Below are 24236 nucleotides of genomic sequence, written 5' to 3'. Positions count from 1 at the left end.
AGAGACAGGGATTTGGTAATGTGCTGGTTTTGCCTGGGATAGCTCACCATCTTCACAGTAGCTAGCACGGGGCTATGCGATCAAGGGTCAAACTGCTTCCAAAAAACACATTAGAATCCTCATCAAAAGTTCTTATTTGCTGTTAAGCTGCAAAGCATTACTTTAATAAAGCTACTTTCATCTTTTGCAATAAACACTCTTATCCAGCTAAACATGCTCTTGCAAGCTCTGCTTCAGATTTGCCCATACCTGCCAGCAGATAAACAGCACCTCACAAGCCAAGAAATACTGAGTAGTTACTACTAGATTTGCTACTAGCTCATATTAAAAAAAAAAAAATGCAAAAAATTAAGAGTTACCAGAATTAAAGCAGAGTGTATATGGGCAAGCCGAGGCAGAATAATTCACACAATTATAATCCTCCACTAGGGCAAGTTAAGAATAGCCTACAAAATGTATTTTATACTCTTTTTAAAATAAAACTGATTTTAAAATGAAGAAAAAGCACAGAAAATAATACTTACTTCCTCATTTGGTAAAGACACATATACCCGTTTGGTGAATCGCCTAGAAAAAAATGCACACAAGTTTTGTAACTTTTTAGCAGACACAGATCTGACATTTGGTTTGATAAATGTAAAATTTTACCTACATCATCAAATTCTAGGGAGCAGAACTACAGATTTAAAAAACAAAAAAAAACAAAAAAAGCAAAAACGAAAGCCAACAACCAAACAGTACGTGACACCAGGGGTGTTACCTTACTCTTACTTGAAGTTAGGACTTCTTCCAGAGAGGAAACACTCTAAAGGTAGAGGTAAATACTTCTGACTATCAGCAACAAAATGAAGCATCTCTACATTGTGTACACAGGAAATCTTAAAAATGTGTTTGATTTGTTTGCCCAGTATTGACATGCTTATTCTCCTCGACTGAGAATGAAAAGAGAAGAAAGCATGAGGACTTGTAGCAAGAAAGTCCTAAAGCTAATCTACAGCAAAATCTGTAGTTGCCTGGGACATCAGAAGACCAGTATTTGCATAGAAGAAATATTGAATATCATTGGTCAAATTTCTTCCTTCACCCTGCCATTAAGATCCAAATAACAAAAAAAGAAATACCTAAGATGCAAGAGGGTAATGAAATGCCTGCTTGGTCTCAACAGCTACTGCTGGTTTAAACAATTTCAAGGCCATCGTGCTTGGACAGTTGTATTCCAAAAGAGAAAAGACATGCACACCTCTTTGAGAGGTTAAATTTAACTTAACCTTGACAAACAGCTTTTGTTACCTGTTCCAACCAAGACACTAAGTAGCAAAACCCACTGTTTGTAATGAACATTGTATAATTGTACCCCAACAAAGGAAGACACATTTTGATACCTGAGAACAGCATCATCAAGCTCCTGTGGCCTGTTTGTTGCTCCCATCACAAGTATTCTGTCCTCTCCAGAAGACTGCACCTATAAAACACAGGAAGGCAAGACAAGCTTCAGTTTACATCAAGTAGTGATCCACAAAAAGTTGTAGATCTGCTGTGTATTCAGCACACTAATGGGATCTTACTGTATGTCTTTTTTTCTCCCCCCTATGCAGTTTGCTTTAAAACATTCTTTAGATACATGTAAAGAAACTAGGACAAAAGTAAAAAAAAAAAACAACCACCAACACACCAGAAGAAATGTAAACACAGGACACTATGCCCAAGTTATGTTGCTTTAAATGTCTTGCAAGAGCACAAATATTGCTGTGGAATTGCACTTTACAGTGCTGGGGAAAACAGACTATAAAAAGCACTCAGAAGTTTAGTCATCCAGAGGTAATTAGGTTTAAAAAGCTAGAGACTTTTTGCTGTTTGTGGGTTTTAAAACTAAACGTTCTTTGGAAGCCAACAGCAAAAGAGAGAATCAAAACTTCAGACTACGGTATAGTCAGAACTACCAAATCAGATCAGAGATTCACCTAATATGGAACTTGCAAGAAGCCAGAAATCAAAATGAGAACATATTCAATAGTGCACAGACACAGCAGTTTTTCCCCCAGCTCACCCAATTGCAAGACTTGATTTTATACCCAAGAATATGAAGACTTAAAGCTTCCAGATTTCAGAGAAAACATCTGTGTATCAGAGATTAATATTGTTTGTAGTTACACCTTGAGCCAAAATTTGCTAAGTTGCTGATCTGTTTAATTTTCCCCTTTTCATTTTAAGGGAAAAATGTGTGCAATAATTTCTTTGCATCATTGTCACATTCATCTCACTTTGGAGAAGTTTCTCCTGGCTTTGTTGTCCCTCTATCGAACAATCTTCTATATAGCTTATATAACATAGTCCATATAGTCTAGACTCTATAGTCATCTTCTCCAGTACATCATTACTGTTGTTTCACCACTGCAGCAATGTTCCTCAGTGCTAGTGTTTTATAAACTAAGATTGTTCAACACAAAAAACAGTGCTGTGTGACAGAAAAATATTCTGATATTCATTTGTTGTTCCCCACCCTCCAGCTATGAAACCCAGTTCCTTTTCCTGGGAATTACATACATGCTATTAAATGTATTCTTACTCTGTCTTGTCATCTCTAGGTCATGACGCCAAGGAAAAAAAACACTGCAGCTCAATAAAAAGCATACTAATACAGAAATTAATCCTTTTGATGTGCCAGAGCTGTGCATACCCATGAACTGAATCAGCTTGCTGGAAATCCTCATCCCTCAGGTCTCATGCTACACCTTGACAGTGCATGCTTTTGTGACATGTACCCCTTAAAAACCAAAAAGACACTACTTAAAAGGCATTTCATCTTCTTTTACTTTGCCAGAATGAGGAGATGTGCTTCACCAAAACACGCAGTTGTGAACAAGGATTTAACTCAGCCTAAGCGTCCCTCTTGCCCTGTTGGAACGTTTGAGCTCCTTCATTATTGCCATTTGTTACTTGCTCTCTGTCCACACTCTGTCAGTATATTATTTCAACCCATCTCTAGATTATTACCTTTCAAGCTAGACTGATTTTTTTCAGAATACGACAGTAAGCAAGTGAAAAAATTAACAGCAATAGAAAAAAAAAAAAAATGTTTGTTGACCAAGGTGGGGGGAGAGTGGGACAAAGTTAAGCCCCAGCAGCCAAATTCTTTGTGCTTCATCTGTAGCTTGTACTGGCACTCACTACATGAGCCATGTCAGCTAAATCAAACAATACCCAAGACTAAATACTTACACCATCAAATTCTATTAAAAACTCTGTTTTTAGACGCCTACTAGCATCATGTTCACCTTCTCGCCTTTCACACAGAAGGCTATCAATTTCATCTAAAAAACAAAGAAATGCATCTTAATTAAACATACAAAATCACTCCTCATATTCACCTAAGTTCTTTTGCTAATATAGGGCTCCACCAAGAGAGATCAGACCTTTATTCCTTAGGAGACAGACAGATCTTACTAGAGTTTAAAAGCTTGTATAACACATTGTCCTTTGAATATGTAACACAAACCAGAGATGAGAAAAAAAAATCCTGCTGATGAATAAAATTGCAACTCAGGATAAGCAAAACCCATTTTCATGTTTGAAGTTTAATACACAAATGGACTTGCTCTGTAAAGCCAGTACAGCATTTGTGTTTTTGAGGGCATTTCTTCCAACTATTAATACCAGTTAAATAATACCATAGTAATCTAACATGCTCTATGTGAAACTACTGACTAGTCAGCAGGCCATATCTGAGACACTGCAGAATTACATGTAGGAGTTTCCCCAACTATTCAAATTTAGTAAGTAAAAATATTTAAGAAAATAAACAAAAGTCAGCAACATATAAAGCCTTACCAATAAAAATTATAGAAGGCTGAAGTTCTCTGGCTACTGCAAATAGAGCACGCACCAGTTTCTCTCCTTCACCCACCTAAAACAACAATTTTTTTTTTTTAGAGGGGGTTTAGAAAGTGTTTCTTACAAGAGAGCTAGCATAAGGACCTACAGAAAATCTTGCTGATAACCACCCAGTGTCACTCCATTCCTACACACACAGATTATCACTAGCTAAGTATCACACAGGACAGTATTGTTTATGTCCTAAAAGAAACATTACAGCTTTACTTATGCTTATAGATGAATTGCCAAGACACATTAGTGTCTAAATTATCAGAGTGAAAAAAAAAAGATGGGACCAATTTAATTTACTTTTTAAAGAATAAAATGCCTAAAACCAGTCCTCTATATGACAGCCACTGTCACTCTGAACAACAAAAGCCATTGATACCGAGTCAGCACAAGTACAAAGCCATTTTTACCTCACAGTTACTTTCTAAAAAACTTCATGTTCACTATAGGCTGTTTACCAAGGACTCAGCAGAAGTCTCTGCCCTTCTTAAGCCCCCACTACAGCACACGTCTTTTCAGATCAATATAATTTACAGCTGTCACTTACGTATTTTGAAGTTAGGCTCGCTGCACTTATATTAAAGAAAGTAGCATTTGATTCTGCAGCAACTGCTTTGGCCTAGGAAAGGGAAAGAAAAAGTACTTGTAAAAACATTGAAGATACCTCTCTGCTTCTGCAGCTAGCATTCATGTCCTGATTGATGATTTTGAAAATCCCTGTTCCTTCAAAGGGAACACCCTGTAGATGCTACAGAAAACTTTGGTACAGGCCCCTTACAAATAGGAACAGGTAAGTGGCTGAACCACTAAATTAATTTCCAGACTCCCTTAGATTTCTCTAATTACATCAAATGCATAGCCAACTACAACTTGCTTACTGAAAAATACATCTCCAGCTCCTTTCAAAGCAACCTGAGTAGGCTGAAAACAGTTTTAACTCATTTAGGTTAGCATTTGGATCCAATTACATTAAAAATTTTGTGTTTCTTCTTTTCCCCTCCATATCCTGCCTATACAAAAACCTTTCTCAGAGAAAAGCAAGGCAGAAAAATCAGTGCAGTCAGAATGTTCATGCAGAGTACCCTCTTCTTGCACAGTTCCACCATATTCAAGAAATTACAATTAAAATAATAGTTGTGATAATGAAAGCAATTGAACAGAGAACAGTTCAGCAATTCCCTCCCCCGTAAAATCCAGCTTAGAACAATCTTCCATCTTTGTATAAATTGACACCATAACACATAGCCAGGAAGAATATACACTTTATCACTACAACACCCAAACTGAAAGCCACCCCCCAGACACATTTTGAAGCCAATCCATGCATGAAATAATTTTCTCACCAACATTGTTTTCCCATTTCCAGGTGGGCCAAACAACAATAAACCACGTGCTGGAGTTCTAAGGCCTGTAAATAACTGAGAAATACATCATCCTAAATTACCTTCAAAGACTTGAAGCAAATGGTGATTGACCTTTGTAAGACAACAATTTAAGACCAAGGAACGTCTCACAGCCTGGCAGTGGTAGCAGCAGCATCAGTGTTACAACAGGACAGGTTTTTAAGAGAACTATGTCCTATTACTAACTTGACCAAATGTGCATCATTATTGCTTCCCACACAACAGTTCAATTATGTCATGATCATCTTGTGCACAGAGGCACTGTGAAAGGAGTATAAAAGGCTGGAAGACAGACCAGCCCAACAAGTTTAAAGCACCAATTGCATTTAAAAAGAGGGGGAAATGCAGATGTGTATTAAAAGAGTTAAAGCAAAGTTCCTACTAACTCCATCTGGGAGAACCCCTTCATCTTTCTCCTTTTTTTATTAAATGAAAATTGGGAAGACAAGCTTTAATTGAAACTATTTCAAATACTCCTCAACAACCACCTCCTTCCTCTAAACACTACTGATAATAATCTCCTCCCTCTCACTTTGCACTTGATTAATCTTTCCTGCACTATAAAACCTCAACCATCAAATGCAGCATCCCAGCAAGCACATCTACAAATTCTCACAGCGTACTTATCTTTTAGGTCTTCCTGTAGTCTGCTTTCCTTTTTTGCAAAAAACAAGGAAAAGCAGTGAAAAAACTTCTCTAATTCACTGCTTTTCCTTGTATTGCAGCATTTTAATGTAGATAGCATTCCTCCAGTCTTTCGGCTTTCCATGCACACCATGCATATCTCCTGCCCAATTCCTTTTGTTTGGAATCATTCTGTGGGAGTTCCCTTATTTTAAAGATAGTTTGGACCAAAGCTACAACTCTCCCTTACCTTAATCATCACCTCACAGTTCAGCTGCAACTGTCATTATTGCTGAGACACAGTAAGCTCTTCAAGTTTTTATTAACTGTCTAATCATACTAAACATGGTCTGAAATAATTGATACTGTTTTACTGGCATCTTACTGCTGAAATGGTTGCAGTCATATCTCCAGACAGTGTTTGCTGTTCGTTCACCTCAACTCTTGTCCTCCTACAAAAATACCATTGACTGTCTGGTTTAATTATGAATTTCATTTCATTACATTTAAAGTGAAGTGGTATTTAATTGACTAAATATTTCCCTATAGTTGCCACATCTACCATGTTAATTTACAAGGAATAAAACCAACCTCTTTCTTCTAAGAAACACTTAAAAATTCACAGAATTCTCTGTCCTTGTTACATCTCAGGCTACACCAGGGTCAGGCCTCCTGCTAGATACAGTATATGAAGACCACCTTATTGAAAATACCAGTGGTTACTGGATAAGACTCATAACTATTCCAAGCCTCACATCTCCAAGTCCTTCCCACCAAGCTCATTGTATTAGTGTTAATGAACAACAAATTTGACAAACTGAAGCAGTGTAGCAACAGAGATGGTACGATGCCATTCTCCTTCTGCCTAAGAATACCAGAGCATGCAGATTTGGTGCCAAAGCTTTGTTTTCCTCGGGGCTAGTGTTCCTATGGTGCTATGCCAGGTTCAAGGTTTCTTCCTTGTGACACTTCAAAACCAGAAACTGCATTAAAAGACCACAGAGTAACTTCAGTCACCCATCAACGTTGACAACAGACCCACAAGCAAACCAAGAACAAACAGCCATTTTGCTTGAATGATCAGTACTGCAGTAAATCACTGCAAGCAATTTCTGCACGAGTCTGGCAACTTTTAGCAAGTCCAGCTATAGAAAATGACCCATTTAGTTTTTGTAAGAAGTGGCTCAGAATTCCAGTAGTATGTAGACCAGATCTGAACCTAGGCAATCACAGTAGTTGAGGTATCACCTATGATAAAAGCCTGAATGACCAATTCCCACTCAGCCAAGCAAAGAAGAAATCTGCCCTCAACTGTTACACACCCCAGTGTATTCGCTAGTTCACTACTACACTTCTTTGCATCCTCTCCTGCTGTGATGAAACTATTCAGAATAACTAACCAGCATTCACACAGAGAAGATGACCACAGTACCAATTCAGTATTTTTTCAAATCAGACAGTGTCATTGACTGAATTTACCTACACAATCACCTGTTTCACTCCTCCAGTTCTGGGCTTGGGCCTTTACATGTCCATGTAGGGCTGGATATACAGCTATAGCTATCTGGAACAGTGAGCCTCTTGAATTTTCAGGATTCTTTGTGTTTGTTTGCTCTTGGGTTTGTGGATTGCTGGGTTGTGGGTTTTTTTTGGTTGGTTGGCTGGTTGTGTGGTGGTTTTTTTTGGTTTGGTTTGGTTTTTTGTTTTGTGGCTTTTTTTTGAGCTAGTGCCTCAGTCACTTTCTCCAACACTGACTAACCAGAAGATGAGGAATTTCATGGTACTGTTTTAACACAAATTCTTCATTCTCCTTTTTCAAGACGGCTATCACCACACAGCTATTGACAGCAATCAGAACCAGTGAAGACAGGACTCAAGAGTCACCACTTCACGTGTGAAGCACAACATAATTTTTTGATTCTGTGACAGAGTGATAACAAAACCTTGTTGCTTACCTCAGGTCTAAGGGAAGGAAGGATAACAATTTCTTGCAAAGCTTGCTTAGCCAGTTCCTGCCCTGCAATATCATCAAATTTGACAGCTGGCCCACTAACAAAGAAATGGAATACTAATTAGTCTAACAATGAGAGACTCTTTGTCAGCTGCAGCTGACCAATTTAATGCATTTGACTATTTATACAGAACCCTTTTGAGGAAATCTACAACTTCTATTGCTAAGCATTTAAAAAGATAAGCGTTTCCAGTTTGAATTTTTACTCCTTTCCCAAAACAACAAAAACACCCAAACACCCAAAAGCCCACAACAAACAAAGAGAACTCATTTTCATTCCAACTGGACCAAGACTGAAAAAAAGAAATTGTTTTCTACATTGAAAAACCTACTCTCCTTCAGACTCACCTATCAACAACTTCATTCAGGATAAGATTAGCTAGATTACTGTCCACATTTCTAAATCTCTTCAACTCTTTCTTTTTCCGAGGAGCAGTGGTAGGAGTAGAAGGTTTATTTGTTCTGCTATTTTTAGGTGCAGCCTGGAGAGGGAAGGAGAAACAAACAAACAAAACAAAAAAACAAAAACAAAAAAAACCTTAATACTTTTAAAGCACACTGTTAACACAATTACTTTAGCATTTTATATACTACAGTAAAACAGAATAACACATACCAGATATTCTGTTGCTCTATTTTGCTACAAATTACACTATCATATTCAGCCACAGACAGAGCATTTTAGGCTCCAGATGTTTTGGTTCGGATTTTTTTTTTTTTTTTTTTAAGATCATAGAATCATAAGGGTTGGAAGGGACCTCAAAAGATCATCTAGTCCAACCTCCCTGCCAGAGCAGGATTTAACTACAGTATTTCCCTCAGCATAGTTTAGAAACTGGACATCATGAACTGTTTCACATTCTCAATACCTATAAGTAAAAATTTCTACTGCTGTCATACTTATCTAAAAGGCCACTTGAAAGCCTTCATATTACAGCAGCAATGTTACACCAACAAAATAATTCATTTATGTTTTATCCTTTCTGCCCTTTATTCTACTTTATTGTGGTAGTAGCAGGGAGGAGATAATGATGGAAGGGAAACAGATGGGTCAAAAGAAACGCGGCATTTTTGTGTCTTATTAGTAGAAGACTTCTATTTCAGTCACAATCTAACCATAATTTGCTTTTCAATGTGGTTAAAGTACAACCTGTGCATATGTGCTGTGAAAGAGAAGGAACGTGTGGAAGGGAAAATGTGTAGTTATGGAGTAAAAGGGGTTTTTTCCTCCATCTTTTCCATACTGGGAGTAACATTTATTTTTTCCCTAGACAAGCATCCCCCAGTTTCTCATGCACTTTTCAAACCAAGTATTATCATTTATTACTGCGATCACTATTAGAATCCATTTGCCCATGCAGCCACCCAATACCTCCTGATTTCTAAAATCCACTCTGCAGCCTAGCTTAAGAGACCAAAAACTTTGGAGTTCAGTTCCATACCCTCCCTCCCCCCAGAAGAAACCTTTCCTGCTACTACAACACTGCAATAAAGGCTGTAAATCCAAAGTTTGGTCTGGAATTTACGCTGACTTTCCAAGTGTATACTGCTACATTTATCCTTACCATACCTTATGGGCTGAAGCTGCAGGATTAGGTGCTGGTCTAGACACAGGAGCAGCTGATATCCCACTGCAGCTAGGTGTCCTGTGGTGGCCCGAAAGGCCTGTGGATCCGGTTTTTGCAACGGTTTTTGAACGAGGAAGGGAATTACTCGTGTGTGTTAAGGGATCCTTCTTTTTTGGAACCGCTCCACTTTCTACAAAGAAAACCAATGTCATGAGAACATTTTCAGCAGTCAGACTTTCACCATCAATTCTAACTTGAAGATAGTATTGCTGACATATATAATAGAGTATTATAGCAGATTAATACAATTTTTGAAGAGGTTTAGTACTCTTAGGGGGACATTAATTGCAGCTTTCTTCTAAAGTTATGAATTTTTAGGAGCTCTCAAAACCAACACTAGTTAGCCATCCTAAGAAAGCTGAACACAGCTGAGTCCTGTAACAAGGGAAGAACACTATCTATTCTTTAAGACAGAAAAAAAAAACATCAGCCAGAAGATTTTCTTTCCCAAGAGCTCCTAAAAACAATCACTACAGTAACCCCCAAATTTCAAGCCATTAGATTGAAAGCATCGATTCCTTAAGTGATGTTAGCAGTCTAGTTACTTTGGATAGCAGCTAACACAGTCTAACACTTTACATACAAAAGCTTCACCAAGGCACTTAAATTTAGGAAAATTAAAATAGTTACAGCTGCAAACAACTACCAGGAGCTTTTTCTTACAACTTTGTTTCACTTTAGGAATCTCAAGGTCTAAGTAATCTTAACATGCAGCTCTACAGCAGCTAATCTTCCTATGTTTAAAATTAAGACTTAAAATATTATGTTATAGCACTGAATTCAAACACCACCACACATTCCATTCACACTTACTCTAATACACCTCTCCATGATGGAGCAGGAAGGTCTCAAATTAAGTGACAAGTAGAACTGAACACAATGGCCACAGATGTCTATAAAAGGCCACTTTCATGCAGAGTAAGAGAAAAAGCACTTGATTTCTACATTCTTAATACAGGATACATGACAACATAAGGTTCCTTGGCACAAATATTGAAAATGTAAAACAAAGGAGAGACTAAGAGCTAAGAACATGCTACAGTGAGCACGCAATTTGGTCAGGCTGGTTAAGATTAAGGAGCCTTTTGATTAGATAGGAGAGAGACAGCATCAGAGGTAAGGAAGCTCAAAATGGATTTCAACAAGTTTCTTCACTAAGGTTTTATAAATCTGCGACACAGTTTCACTTGCTAGTCTTAAGAAATGGTTCAAACTGATTTTTAAGGAAGTTAATGACTCTACAAATTATTTTTTTACTTATAATATCCCATTCCAGGGAAAAATACTTTACGTAGAAAGCCTAATTATTTTGAATGTTATGTTTAAGAATTTCAAATGTGAAAACTTCAGTGAAACATGGAAGGATCAATGGTCTCAGACTCTAAGTCTTGCATACTCCTGGGGAGCAAATGTCTTTACAAAGTCTGCAGTTACTTGTGTGTTTAACTACTTGGCTATCATGCCTCTAAAGCCTTCCTTCAGTCACAAATCTACCTCTTGTAAGAGTTACAGAAACCCTGCGGGTGTCATCATAACCCATGCGGGTGTATCAATGTGCAAAAACAAGGGAACTTGAAAAATATGATAACTACGTTTACTTATAAGATATTTCTTGTAAAAATCAAAGCCAAATCAAAACAAATCCAAAACTGGCTATTGACTAAACCTCGCACAGATCCAGAGCTGGTTAAACTGACTTAGTCGTTGCTGCACAGGTTTTTCCAAATCAAAACTCTTCAAAAAATTAGGCATATTTAGTAACTTTCAAGTTAAAGAAACCAGCATATTAATCCATCAAAAAACCAGCTACTCAACACTTTGCCTGGTCCAATTTAATCAAAAGGTGGCACCCTGGTTGGTTTTTCTCTTTTCCCGCTTCAGCCTCATTTGCACATCTGGCTCAAAGTCAACGCGGAAAGGCTTCAAAAATCTAAAGTAGTTTTTCTCCATCTCCTTCACCCTAACCTATTGCTCCATTATCACACTTTCCCCTAACTACCACATCTGCTGGGAACAATACACACACACATTGCAACTTTGAGTACCATAACACTGCGCAGGTAGGGAGTGTTTCAGGAAGCTGAAAATACAGGGCAGGAGGAGAGGTGGAAAGAAAGGTTTAAATACAAATGGTAATTTATTCTAGTGGCAGACCTCTAGGAATCACACCACCAAGTTTAAGTATGTTCTGTGATAATTCCTGATGGGTAGCACAGCACAGCACTGATGAGCTACTCTTGAACACAGTTGTTCAGTGTCAACTCCATAAGAAAGCTTAATTTTACATAAAAAAAGATTTCTTTGAAGCAAATAATGTCAGACTTTTCAAAATTAGTTTATCTGAAGTTTACCTGTTTCTAAAGGGTGTTTAAGAGCACAAATTTATCTCTTGTCAAACTGATAGCCTCTATTATTCCATTATGTAAAAATATATATTTTGCTCTAATAAATGCAAAACTCACAAAACATACTTCTTATTCATTTGTATTTGTCATCTGTTGATAGATGGAAAATATGCTGCAAATGGCCTTAAAACCTTTGCAATATCTCCAGCAGCCTCTTGCCAAATGTTTCACCATTCCATATAAAAAAAGTAAGGAAATGACTAAAATGTGTTCTAATCCCAAACAGAACATAGTATTTTTAAAGTCTGAAACACTGAACAATTCAATTGTCTGCTTGGAATATACTTATATGATAGTAACAGGGGCTTGGTGATTTTGATTTTATTCTCTAATTCTTGGCTGGACAGAGTAACTCACTCCAAAGCTCCATGCTAATGCTACTAGAGCATACAAAAATAATAACTATCTGGTCCTGAAAGCATCTCTGCAGTTTTAATCTGTCATCCAAATATATACACAACAAACAAATCATGAACAAGCAAGGATCAAAATCTTGTCTGAGGTTTTCTCTGGGTTAAACTGTGGTATGCTGCAGGCATAGGTGTCCATTTTCAGACTCTCTTACAGAAAGAAATGTTAGAACACATTTATTCTATTTACCTGTTTCTAAAGGTTAAGTGAAATAAGGATATGTTCATACAACTTTAGGAGAAGTTTGATTACACTACACAACTGAAAACAACCTGGGAAACATGCAGCTCTAGATTATTTTTAATAAGGAGAACAGCATGCTTCGTATTTCTAAAACGCAACACAACTATCTTTTGTGCATCTAAGGGCAGATTAAGAAAGACGCTTTTGCAGTTGTATAATTTCTTAAGCATAAAAAAAAAAAAAAAATTTAAACAAGCAGCAGCAGCTCCAGTATTGCAGAATGGTTTCCAGCCTTCAGTTGTGAAGCCCTAAAAATCATCATGGAATATTAGTCAGAAATTCCTTACATACATCTACTGGTAACTGATATAAAGTGATTAAGAGAAGTTACAGGTGGTCTGTGGACCCCAAGTTGGAAGAAAAATTTTCACCAGTCTAGAACTGTCTGTAACTTCATGTATATAGATCTATTAAAAAAAAAAGGCAGCATACAACTTTATACTACTTAGCTACACATTTTCTGCAAATACTGCATAGCAAAACACATGCAGCCAATGCAAGACTGGTAGTTATTTAGGATCAGCATTCACAACGGCGCCCAAAATAAATTCCTTCAAAGATTACATTCTGATTTCTAAAACAGGTACATTCCAGTAACAAAAACTACCTAAGAGAAAACTTGAGCAACTCACAAGGAACTGTTCCACCTTTCAAATGATAGCACAGTTACAGTGATCAGGAACATGTGGTTGTTCTCCTTCCAAACTGACAGAGCTCTGTCAAAGATCTACCGGTACCAAATTATGGTGTAAAAACAATCTTATTGCTACTAGCTCTTCTACTTGGGAACCTCCTTAAAAAAATTCAGTATTAAGAGTAGAATTTTTGGAACTTGATAAAAGTTGCAAATATATGCTTATTAAAGACATGCCAGCAAATCCTTCCAAGTTAAAACTAAGGTAAAATACTAGCTACTTGGACATGGTGTGCAATGCTCTTCTAAGACAGAGAAATTTAATGCTTTCTCTGATCATATATCATGCTGAGATTTACACATTAAATGTAAAATGGTACACTGGAATTACTGTAATACAACCAGTATCGTATGCCCAGTAAATAAATTCATAGAACTCAAACACTGCCTTTGGCAACACTGGCACAATCTCCTTCCCAAGCTAGTTTAAAAAAGCAAAAAAATAACCCACAATGCAAAGGAAAACATGCCTGTCTGATGAAAAATAAATACAGTTGAATTGTTTTACATCTAGTAAGACTGTTATACAAACATGAGTGATGGATGTGGAACAATAAATATGTATTTAAAAATAAAGTTTTGGGCCAAGGCTACTTGTTATTAATGTTATTTGCGTAGTCTTCTGCAAATGAAGGGCAGGTGATACTGCTGTAATGTCTAAAACATCATTAGAAATCTGTCAGATAAATTTTTAAGAAAAATCTCCAGCTATTCAGGTTAGGAAACTCTGAGGAAGACAGAGATAGGTTGTCATTTGTGCTAGAATCAAGTAAATTGGTCTGAAAGGCTGACAGTATCTTGGAAGAAGGAAGAATCACAAAGCAGTAACATCTTTGAGACATAAAAAATGTACACAATAGCTGTGAGAATAGAGTGCCAAACAGATTTAAGAACCAAAAAAGGTCTTTAAAGACTTTGGACCTTAAAGGCAAATGAAAGAAAGCAAAGCATTTTTTGACAGAAGAACGGTCAAAAAGTCACCTTCTTGATGTTAAAGTTATGGATCACCATGTTTCTCACTTTATAAAATCCTGGACTTTTGAAAAGCTCAGACTGATTAGGCAACAGCACAGGTAATTCTTTACAGAGACAGAAAAATGAAGCTGTGGCTCAGAACCTCTGCAGCACCTCGATGTTCTCAGTAACACCAGTTCTCCAATCTCAAGCAGCTGCAAGTTGATTTTGCAGTTTTCTAAGAATTTATCTACGTTGTGTTTTTAAATGATCGCTGCTGTGTGAAAACACCATTTTTATTATAGTAAAGAAAATACTTTTAAGAAAAAAGTGCAGTACAAACAGCTTACAAACAAGACTCCCTACTCACACACCTCCAAAAAATAGACAGAAAGAGCATTAGCATTCAAGCACAGGCACCAGCCAGTTAAGACATTCAGATGAGTATTAACAGGCTGACTTTCCTAGTAATATCAGGGACCCACAGTGGCAGAAGCAGTTCAGTATTTTGGATAAACCTCCACCTTCCACAAATGCTGAATCTAAAATTTACCTTTGGCAACGTAAACACAAATCAAAACAGAACAAGCCTCCTGAAGTCTTGTTCAATGTAACCAGTTGATGCCTGATACCCAACTCTTTTTTATGACCTGCTCTTTAGTGCTTCTGTCTCTTCTCAGATCCCACTGAGACTGGTAAATGAATATTTCTCCATTAGGCTGCTCAAAATGTCAGAAGACACTTTTTAAAAAAAAACAAAAACAAAAACAAAAACATTTTGCTGCCCTTTTCTCCACAGTTTTGCCAAAGTGGTTCACTCAGCCATCTCCTTTCAGTCACCAGGAATATGATTCCAAATGGGTAAACTGACTAATATAAGTTTCTTTTGGTTTACCAACAGTGACCATCTGCTCCTATAGGCATTTCTGCAAATAAAAATAACCCCCCACAGAAAAGGAAAAAATCTTTCTTCGTTTCCAGGAGATGTCACCTGTATGCTTTGCCAGTAACAGACTTCAGTAACCAAATTAACAGTTTTGAGAGTGAAAGCTCAGACTAACCTCTGCATAACATTCTGAGGAAAAGGTACAAAAACATATAAAGGAATCAGTAAAAAGAAAAACCTGTTCATGTCAAATCAGATGGAGCATGTTATCAACTTTTGAGAGATATATATGTATTTTGATATGTATATGTATGTATTTGTTCATACAATCTCTAGCCAAGCAGGTAAAAATACAAGAGTTGTACTGCATCATTTAAGGTAAAGAGTTCTCAAGCTCAATCCACATAGGAACTTGTATTGAAGAGCCATTTTAACCAAATTTTTTTGACAAATGCAGTTAAGAAAAATACTATACATATAGTAATCTAAACATGCCTGACACGACATAGCTCCACTACTTCAACTTCTCATACATTAGAAAGAATAAACCCAAACAGTAAGATGACATCAGAAATACATCTAAAACTAGAGCTAAAAAAACAATCACATGGTTTATACTAACTTTCAAGCTTAGTTACTTTAAAAGACGAATACTGCTCTTGACTCAGACAAGCTTTATGAATTCCATTGCTTGTTAGCTCTCTATTTTATTTAATCTCATTATAGTCTGTTGTACAAATTATCAGTTGATATCACAGCTGTGACGATAGCTTAGTGCTGGCTTGAAACATTCCCTGACGACAATTCACAAGCCTCACAGTAACTTTACCTCTTGCATATGACAAACAAGTTTACTTCTGGTATTTTAGTATGCTTGGTGCAGTCTTCTGGGAAAGGATAAAAAAAAAACCTGCTTTGACAAAAAGCAAGAGCTGTTTTTTTTCCTTTGTTTTAATCATGTATCACTTCCTCAGAGTAAAAAACTGAAAATTCAAAGCAGCTTACTGAAAATGAACACTCACTCTCACAAAATCATGAAGGAAGAATTACTTATGTGGGCACAACGTATAAGCTACATATCCTATATTGACTTGGACATTTCCTATAACAGGTTTCATTTACTTCCTTGAAGAATATAAAAAGAGAAACGTTTTCTAAAATGTTGTCTTAGCAAATAGTTTTGGATTCTAGGACAGTCATTGTAAGAGAGGACTGAATGCTACAAAATAAAAACGTTGTCCAAGTCATAGGAAGGATGGAACAATGCCTTAAACAGAAATATAAAACTTCTTTCAAAGTTGGTAGTGCCAGAACAGAGCACTGTATATTTTTCTCTGTAATACCCCAGAAAGTGAGAGATGTCCCCTCAAGAGGCGCTGGTGAAACCAAACCCACCTGACTGGAGATGTCCATTGCGGCATGCCAGGTTAGTACTGTCATTACAGACCTCCCGTTGCGGCTGGGAAATCTGCAAAACTGCCTGCAGCTTCTCTACACAGTAGACAGAGCAGGAGGGAGGAAAAAGGACAAAATAAACAAACAAAAAATAAAAATGAACCAAGAAAGTTTATGTATGTTGAACACACAAATCTCAAGTTGTTATACTTGATACAGGGTTAAAGATAAAAGGAGCATTTCTATCTATTCTACATGTTTAGCTAATTGGTAGGATAATTCTGTCAGTATGAGCACGAATGAAAACAGCTTTAAAGCTAGTCACTTATGGCTGAGTTAATTACAGCAATCTTTCCCATCTAGTAATTGCAGTTATTTCCCAAAAGCAATGGTCAGGTTTAATTCAACTTCAGCTACTAAATATTTGTGTTGATAACCCACTTCTGAAAGTCCTTCCAAAGGGAGTCTCTTTCCTACATATTAAATGTTTCACTTAAGTAGTAACAGTCAGGCAACATTTTACAGAAATCACAACCATTCAAGGAAAACACCATATATACATTACAATGTCGTCTTTCAAGATCTCCATTTAGAAATATAATTGCCTTGAAATTAAGTCCATAAAGCTGTCATGCAAGCTGCATTCTTTAATATTACTAACTTCAGAAAGGTACATAAGGTTAAAAATTAAGGAGAAAAAAATAACTTGAAGAAGTCATGGTAAACTATCCAAAGCATAAGCCAAAGAAGTGCAAGCCTGCAGATAACACAAAACAAGAATTAAGTCTCAGGACTATTTGCTCTCTGTTGCTCACCTACCACTCCTGCTTTTCCAACTGCAGTTGAAAACCTCCAGGCCTGACTTCTGGGGCACTTTACAGCCTCACCCACCTTTATTTCACCACACCCCCCCACCATGCTGTAAAAACAAAACATAGTTTGTAAGGATGCAAGGCATATGCCCCTTCCCTCTTTTTTTGTCTCCTCTCCCCCAGGAGATAACAGCACCAAGAAGCTGCAGGGAAAAAAAAATAGCCAAGTAGAGGAGTGATGTCCTCTGGCAACATGAAAGCACATACACCAAAATAAGTCAAATTCTACTGAAAATGTGTACACCCAAAATCATAAATGCCCTGACTGGAGGAAGAATTGCCATTCAGAGCTTGCAGACTGTACAACCAACAAGAATAAACACTTCCTTCCCTCCACTCATCTATTATGGATCTTCTTCTGAAGCAGTCTTTCTGCTTCATGCCTTTCTTCTTCTGCCTGCTCCTGATCATTCCCCACTTAACTTCCCTGAGAAGAATCTTCAGACCCAACAGTTTAAGTGATGGTTTAATAACATCAGATGTGGTTTAGAGCAGATGAACAGATGTGGTTTAGAGTGAAAACTTAGTAGCCAAAGGCAAGTATTAAAAGCCATAATTCAAGATGCACCCAGGGTTTACTTGGTTTTAAATGGAAAGTTAGAGTCAGGTACAGTAAGACACAAAGTGTTAGTCACACAAAAACAGCTGACAAACAACCACAAGCTTTGTAACTTGCATGAAGTTACCCAAAGAAACCTTCCTCTAAAGAGGTCCAAGAAAAGACCTTTTAGTATGACTGACCACAAACATAGAAAGCTCAGAGAAGCTCGGGAAACAACATTAGTATTAACAGACTTGGTAAAGTATTAGATAATCAGTTAAGTTCTAGAGAACTTCTCTGAACTTTACAAAAACCAGCTTTCTAGCAAGTGACCATAATAAAATCAATAGGCTTGGGCAAGAGTTCAGGAAGTGCTATTTGCTTCAACGCTACAGGCTGGGGTTTTGCTACAATTGCAAAGAAAAAATGTAATCCAGCTGTTGGCTAGTTCTAATTCACACACTGTCTTCCCATCACATTACGTATTGACGTGCAATTTTAATATTGCACATAAAACTACATAAAGCAAACCTATCACTTTTCAGGAAAGACAGTGTAGCTGTACAGCCCTCCAGAAGAATGAAAATAAATGAAGTATTAAATATTAGTCCAGAGAATTACACAGGATGCCCTATCACTTTCCATTTAAATGCTTTCTGCCTATGTCTCCAGATGCTAGAGAAAAAACAAAGTTTACACACTCTCATTCATTATTTCTTCTTGATGATACAACACTGATATAAATCCACCAAATAAACACTGCTGCAGCTGGGCCTTATTTAGGCAACACTAGACCCTGAGTTCAAGTTAATTGATTTCTAAGAAAAGAAATGCTGCCCTGTAACACAGGCCTGAAGCAAAACCACCATGGCCTTCAAGAAAGTGGAAGAATTCCAAGAGGTGTCTGTTGAAGCCCATAGCTACACACGGGCAGAATCATTACCAAAAAGGATATCGATGAAAGTTATTTTAATTATGTGCCATGTGTTTCCTTCAACTGAAATACTGCAACTACACATAGTACACAGAAAGGCACTAGTGCTGACAGAAATCTGTCCCCCTACAGGAAGGGTTTCTGACAAAGGAGAACACAGACTGGTACAACAGGAGTATAGTGCTAGAACTGTGTTGCACTGGGTTTTGTGGTTATCTGCCCTGAGGAACAGCAAACTGCTGATATTTATGTACTGATTGTGGAAAACAAATATTCTCCTACTATTCTAAATATATCAAATGCAGTGATTCTAACATGGGTGATCAGTCATCCAGGAGAGATCAGGACTATGAAGATCACGAGAGCAAGATTTATCTAAGTAACTGCACAGCTAACACACCCTAAAACTGTGTCAATACCAAGAGTCATCACCAGTTCAAATGGTAGAACTTGGAACTCCCCTTACAGTCAAGGCAACACAACACAATATTGTCACTGGACTGCCAAAGTGATCAAGTCACCTTGAGGTGCTTTGAAACATACTTGGAGTAACTTCAGCTTTCAGGCTTTGGTAGTACAGCTTTAAACAGAATACCATACAGTCATTTAGACTCAAGATGAAAATAGGGCTCACAACACTAAAGCAAAAATCCAAAGTAGAGCAGCTACATTCTGCTGAATGAACATTAAAAAGCATCAGTGGTGTGATGACACCTGGTGATTAAACATGGATGTGATCAGACATCACACTCCCACCAGTGGTGCCATGCAACTTAAACTTACACTGATGACCCAACACATTTAAAACCAAACAAACAAGCAAACAAAAACACTGACCACTTTTAAGGGACAATTACAACCCATAAGATTTCATTTTCTATATATTACCAACATAACCTCACTAGATGGCATTTTGGTTCAGTAATCTGCAATCACATCTGTATAGCAAGCCAGATGAAATACTTTATATTACTTTCTACTTTAAAGCAGACAATAAACACAAAGTCTGTTTTATCCTATCAGCTAATGCAAAAAAAGACTTGCATAGTCTCCCTTTGGAAACTGAGAAATTCCACAGGGGTAGATTGAAACACCCTTAAGCATTGGATTCATAGGAAAAAAAGAAAAAAAAAAAATCCCTTTACTGAACCTTAAGAGCTTCAAGAACTTCACATTTACTTTAACCACAAAAGCATCTCAATATCACTTAAACTTCCAAGTACCTGCTACTGTAAGTAACAAGCTAAAAGCTATGTTTAGAATTGCACATGCAATTCTACTCTAGATTAACTTAAATTTTGACAAAATCCCAATTTTGGAATTTGGCAAACGCTGTCACTACTTGAAAGTGGATTAGATGCCACAATAAATGCTACTCAGATAGATGTATAATGAGCAAGCTTGCAGGGATTTAAATCCATTGCAATATCTCTCCAAACATTTTTTTCCTTCCTAAAAGGCAGATGACTTCATTTGCTCTTTTCTATGCAAATTTTCCTCAGGAGTACATTGCTAGAGGCAGAGCTTTAGTGCAAACTGAACAAGAACATAAGTAGAACAAAGTACTGAATTTCTGATACTTCTAAAGTAAAAACAGAATAATATTCTATTTGACATCAATTTCTGCAATAAACACTATTCTATCTGTTTACCTTTCAATCTGCACTCTAAATGAAGACTATAAACAGCATGGGATCACACATTCTTGTACTAAAGATGTACCTGACTTCAGACTTAGGCTTTTTGCACCTCTAATCTTTTCAGTCAGAGTACAGCAAATAAGCAACTTATCAACACTGCAAGTGCTACTACAATAACACAAGCAAGGATTGAAGCACTGCCTACAAAATACAGGCATTGCTACTTCAAGGTGCAAATAACAGCAATTTTTAAAAAGAAATCCTGCTTATTTGCAATTAGGATGTCAGCAACAAGCCATACCTTATCAATTAATGTTAGCATGTAATCACTTTCACTCTTTAACTCCCTAGTTTACATTACCTCTAGAAGTCAGTCTTTAACCCTAAATGACTAGAAAAATATCTGTTCTGCATATAGTAAGCTTCCCTGCCAATCAGCAGTCAGGACCACAGAATCACAAGGTGTAAGAGCAGAAAAGAACATGCATTTTCCTGTCTGCTCTACAGACTCCTAGAAGAGGAATTAGTAGAACTCACAACAGAGGGCAGATTAAAACTGCAGATACACAAGTTAAACTGTAGTACATTTGTTAGTTCTCCCTTAAAGATTAAAGAAAACCCCCAAATTTTACTTTTATTTTACTTCCTGAACTGAGAGCATTTCCAAAGATCTCAGTTTAGAGGATGGACTACACAAAGCTGTGGGTTTGTTGCTTTAAGGGGGCGGGGAACCTTTGTCTGTGTATCATGCACTCATGCACAGTTAAGATGCCATTTCCAACCCTGTTTCACTCTGCCCCTTGAGAGCTTATACACAACACTTAATTTTGATAAAGCTAATACTATAAAACACTGTGCTTCTGAAAAGAAGTGACCTTACATGCTAGTTAAAAAAAAAAAAAATAAAAATACAAGAACTAGGATTTCAGTCTTCTGGTCTACAGAATGCTAAAGAATTACTATTACAATACATACTAATAATCAGGAATTATTATGTAAGCAACAACAGCATTAACAGAACACAAATTAGTTACACTTACAGAAGACACACTTGACATTCATGATCAGCAACATATCCTAAGTTTTACTACAGTTCTGACACAGAAATCCTAAAATAATTCCACCAAGAGTTAGTCAAGACTTCCTCAGTTTATGAGTCAAGCATGCTATCTATACCTCAGGTTACTTTTACACCTATTTTTTAAGGCATAGGGAAGTGGGTCATAAGACTGCAACTTCAAAATCCATCAACAACATTGAAAAAAATACTACTTACTCTCACCTAAAAAACAAACTTAAGAGACCCTATGCAGATAATGACTCCTGCACTTTAAAAACTGGAGTCATATTTTAGAAGAACACGTCACACAGAGTTGTGCATGACAAGCTTTTGTAATAATGACAAAGTTTCCAAAGTCATGAATTTTAACTGGTACCTAAAAGCTGCAAGCGATCCTTGGCCATTGCCAAATTTGTCATCATTTTAGACTGCAGACGTCGAGCCCGTTCACACTGATCACCTTACAAAGAAAAACCAATGTTAAAACATGAGTTGGCAAATTAACTTAATTTTAAGTGCTAAAATACTGACACCCAGCCTTCCCTCCTCTTCCTCCCACCCTTCACATACCCCCTCCACTAAGGAATATTGTTGCAAAACTAATGAAAAAATCCTAAAGCTTTCTATTTGATCAGGATTTTAAAGTTAGTTGACAACATCTGCTTTAGAATATTGCTTGTAGAGTGGTGGGAACCCAAGCATTGCTCTGCATATTCTCTAACACCTCATGCTGAGCTAACGTATGTTCTGTATCACCGCATTTTTCTAAATAAGAATTAAATATAAAATTTTTTTAAAAGCTTGAAAAGTGACTGAGAGGCAAGTACAATTCAAAATCTTTCACTTTGGTAAAATTAACAGATTTAAATTCAGTTGACTGTGTCCCTTTACATTTTAAGCTATACAGAACTACAGACGCTAATATCACCAATTCCTAAAAAATAATGTCTGTTCAGGTCAAGTTGGGGGTTTCTAAAATTTTTTTTTTTTTTTAATTGTGCAATTTAGATGGGTTGTATCAAATGCCACTGGTACTGCTGCAAAAGTAACACGCCACCACATACTGTTCACAAATATTTCTCAACATATCTGAGGAACAAAACAGAAGTCTACATGAGCAGTTAGAGGTTTGTGGGGAGCCCAGGCAGGAGCTGCATTGTCATTATTATTATATTAATTTGAAGTCAGAAATTCTTAGCAAGTCATTCTCTACACCTATTTCTCTATGGTATAAACCAGCTTCTACACCGCAGCTTAAAATGTTTCCATACACACAGGTGGCTTTCTTCTTTTGCTGAGAATATTCAGCTATTTGGGCATAAGCTACTCAGAAACAATGCCAGAACACTCCAAACTGGAGGGTCTCTTCAGTTACACTGAAGGGAATATAGAATTCTGCATAAGCGAGAACATGAACTGTAAACTTCACCACATCAAATACCAACTCAATATTCTGACATTCCCATTATATAAGAAATCAAGTGATTTACTTTAGAATTTTCACAAACTATGATTTTGGAGAGTCTGAAAATATTTGGAGCAATCTGCAGCATGGTAGGGTAGGACACAGAAACAGACTAGTGTTCATCTACAGCTGAAACACGAATAAGAAACAGTTTTATGAAAACTCATGCAGCAGACCACTCCTAGCACCTACCACATTTAGCAACAATGATTCCTCACTTTGAGGAAGCCATAAACCAAAATCTTTTCCACAAGACTCAAAACTGGCTTACCTTGACCAATTACTAAGACAGCTATTCCTTTTTCCAGTTCTTCAATTCCTTTCTTATACCATTCAACAGCTTGTTCCTTTTGTCCTGCTTAAAAAGGAAGTGAACCCATTATTTTCTGTAACGAATTAAAAGCTTAGGAATGGTTCTATATAATGCTGTGTAAAACAAGTAAGAGGAAGGAAGAGATATTTGAACAAAACCTATGCTTTAAAGATACACTTAAAGGGACACTGTCAACTTTACTTAGTTTCAGATAAGCTCTTCTGTCAAGAACAGGTACTACACCAGCCTCTAATCACTTTTGCCTGTTTTAGGAATACTCCTCTATTCACCTTAAAGAGTCCAGTCTCCCCCCCAAAAAAAAACAAAAAATCCCAACCAAAACAAACAAACAAACAAACAAACGTAAAAAAAGCTAGTCTACACATAGTCATTCACAAAAGAAACAGTGAAATTAACAGTTTTTGTTCCTGGGAACATCAAATTTAGAAATGCCTCTTGATCTTCCAGTGATAGCCAGTAGGCAAGATACACTAGAAGAACAGGAAGTCCAGAAAAAAACAAACAAACAAACAATCAAGTCTAAGATACTACACGAGTGAGAAGAGACATTTCTTCTGGTTAATTATTGTACAAAGCAGCTCATTTGTCATGGGGATATTTCTTTGTTCATCCTATCATCAAACTGCTGTGTTGCAGATGTATAGCAAGTTTTGGATGAAGTACAACACGTGTACACCTCTGTACCAGCAATGCCTTAAACGGATAGTACAGCAAATACAGCCTGAACACCTATGCCTGAGCTACACCACCTGACCCCAGGACACCAAACAAGCCACTGAAGAGAGATTTTTATCTCCTTCATATTGCACCCCTTCTATAAATACCCTGCATTAAAAAGATACTTGCCCATGTAT

At 37.0% G+C, this 24236-nt stretch overlaps 1 protein-coding gene across 1 annotated transcript in view; it reads right to left on the bottom strand.

Moving 5' to 3' along the window:
- SPAST (spastin) overlaps positions 1-23403 on the bottom strand; it is a gene marked incomplete at its 5' end in the record, with an annotated part of 30082 nt that extends 6679 nt beyond the window's left edge. The window contains 12 exons of the mRNA XM_008937556.1: positions 525-567; positions 1383-1462; positions 3220-3311; positions 3829-3904; positions 4430-4501; positions 5226-5300; positions 7865-7958; positions 8269-8402; positions 9491-9678; positions 16537-16632; positions 21960-22043; positions 23320-23403. Coding sequence (XP_008935804.1) covers positions 525-567; positions 1383-1462; positions 3220-3311; positions 3829-3904; positions 4430-4501; positions 5226-5300; positions 7865-7958; positions 8269-8402; positions 9491-9678; positions 16537-16632; positions 21960-22043; positions 23320-23403 — 1118 coding nt within the window. The remainder of the gene's footprint in view (positions 1-524; positions 568-1382; positions 1463-3219; positions 3312-3828; positions 3905-4429; positions 4502-5225; positions 5301-7864; positions 7959-8268; positions 8403-9490; positions 9679-16536; positions 16633-21959; positions 22044-23319) is intronic.
- Positions 23404-24236: the final 833 nt, after the last annotated feature.

The sequence above is a fragment of the Merops nubicus genome, unplaced genomic scaffold (assembly GCF_000691845.1).
Source record: "Merops nubicus isolate BGI_N331 unplaced genomic scaffold, ASM69184v1 scaffold23223, whole genome shotgun sequence".
NCBI classification, from domain to species: domain Eukaryota; kingdom Metazoa; phylum Chordata; class Aves; order Coraciiformes; family Meropidae; genus Merops; species Merops nubicus.
Note: the sequence above shows the minus strand (reverse complement) of the source record. Positions and strands in the feature narration are given on the sequence as shown.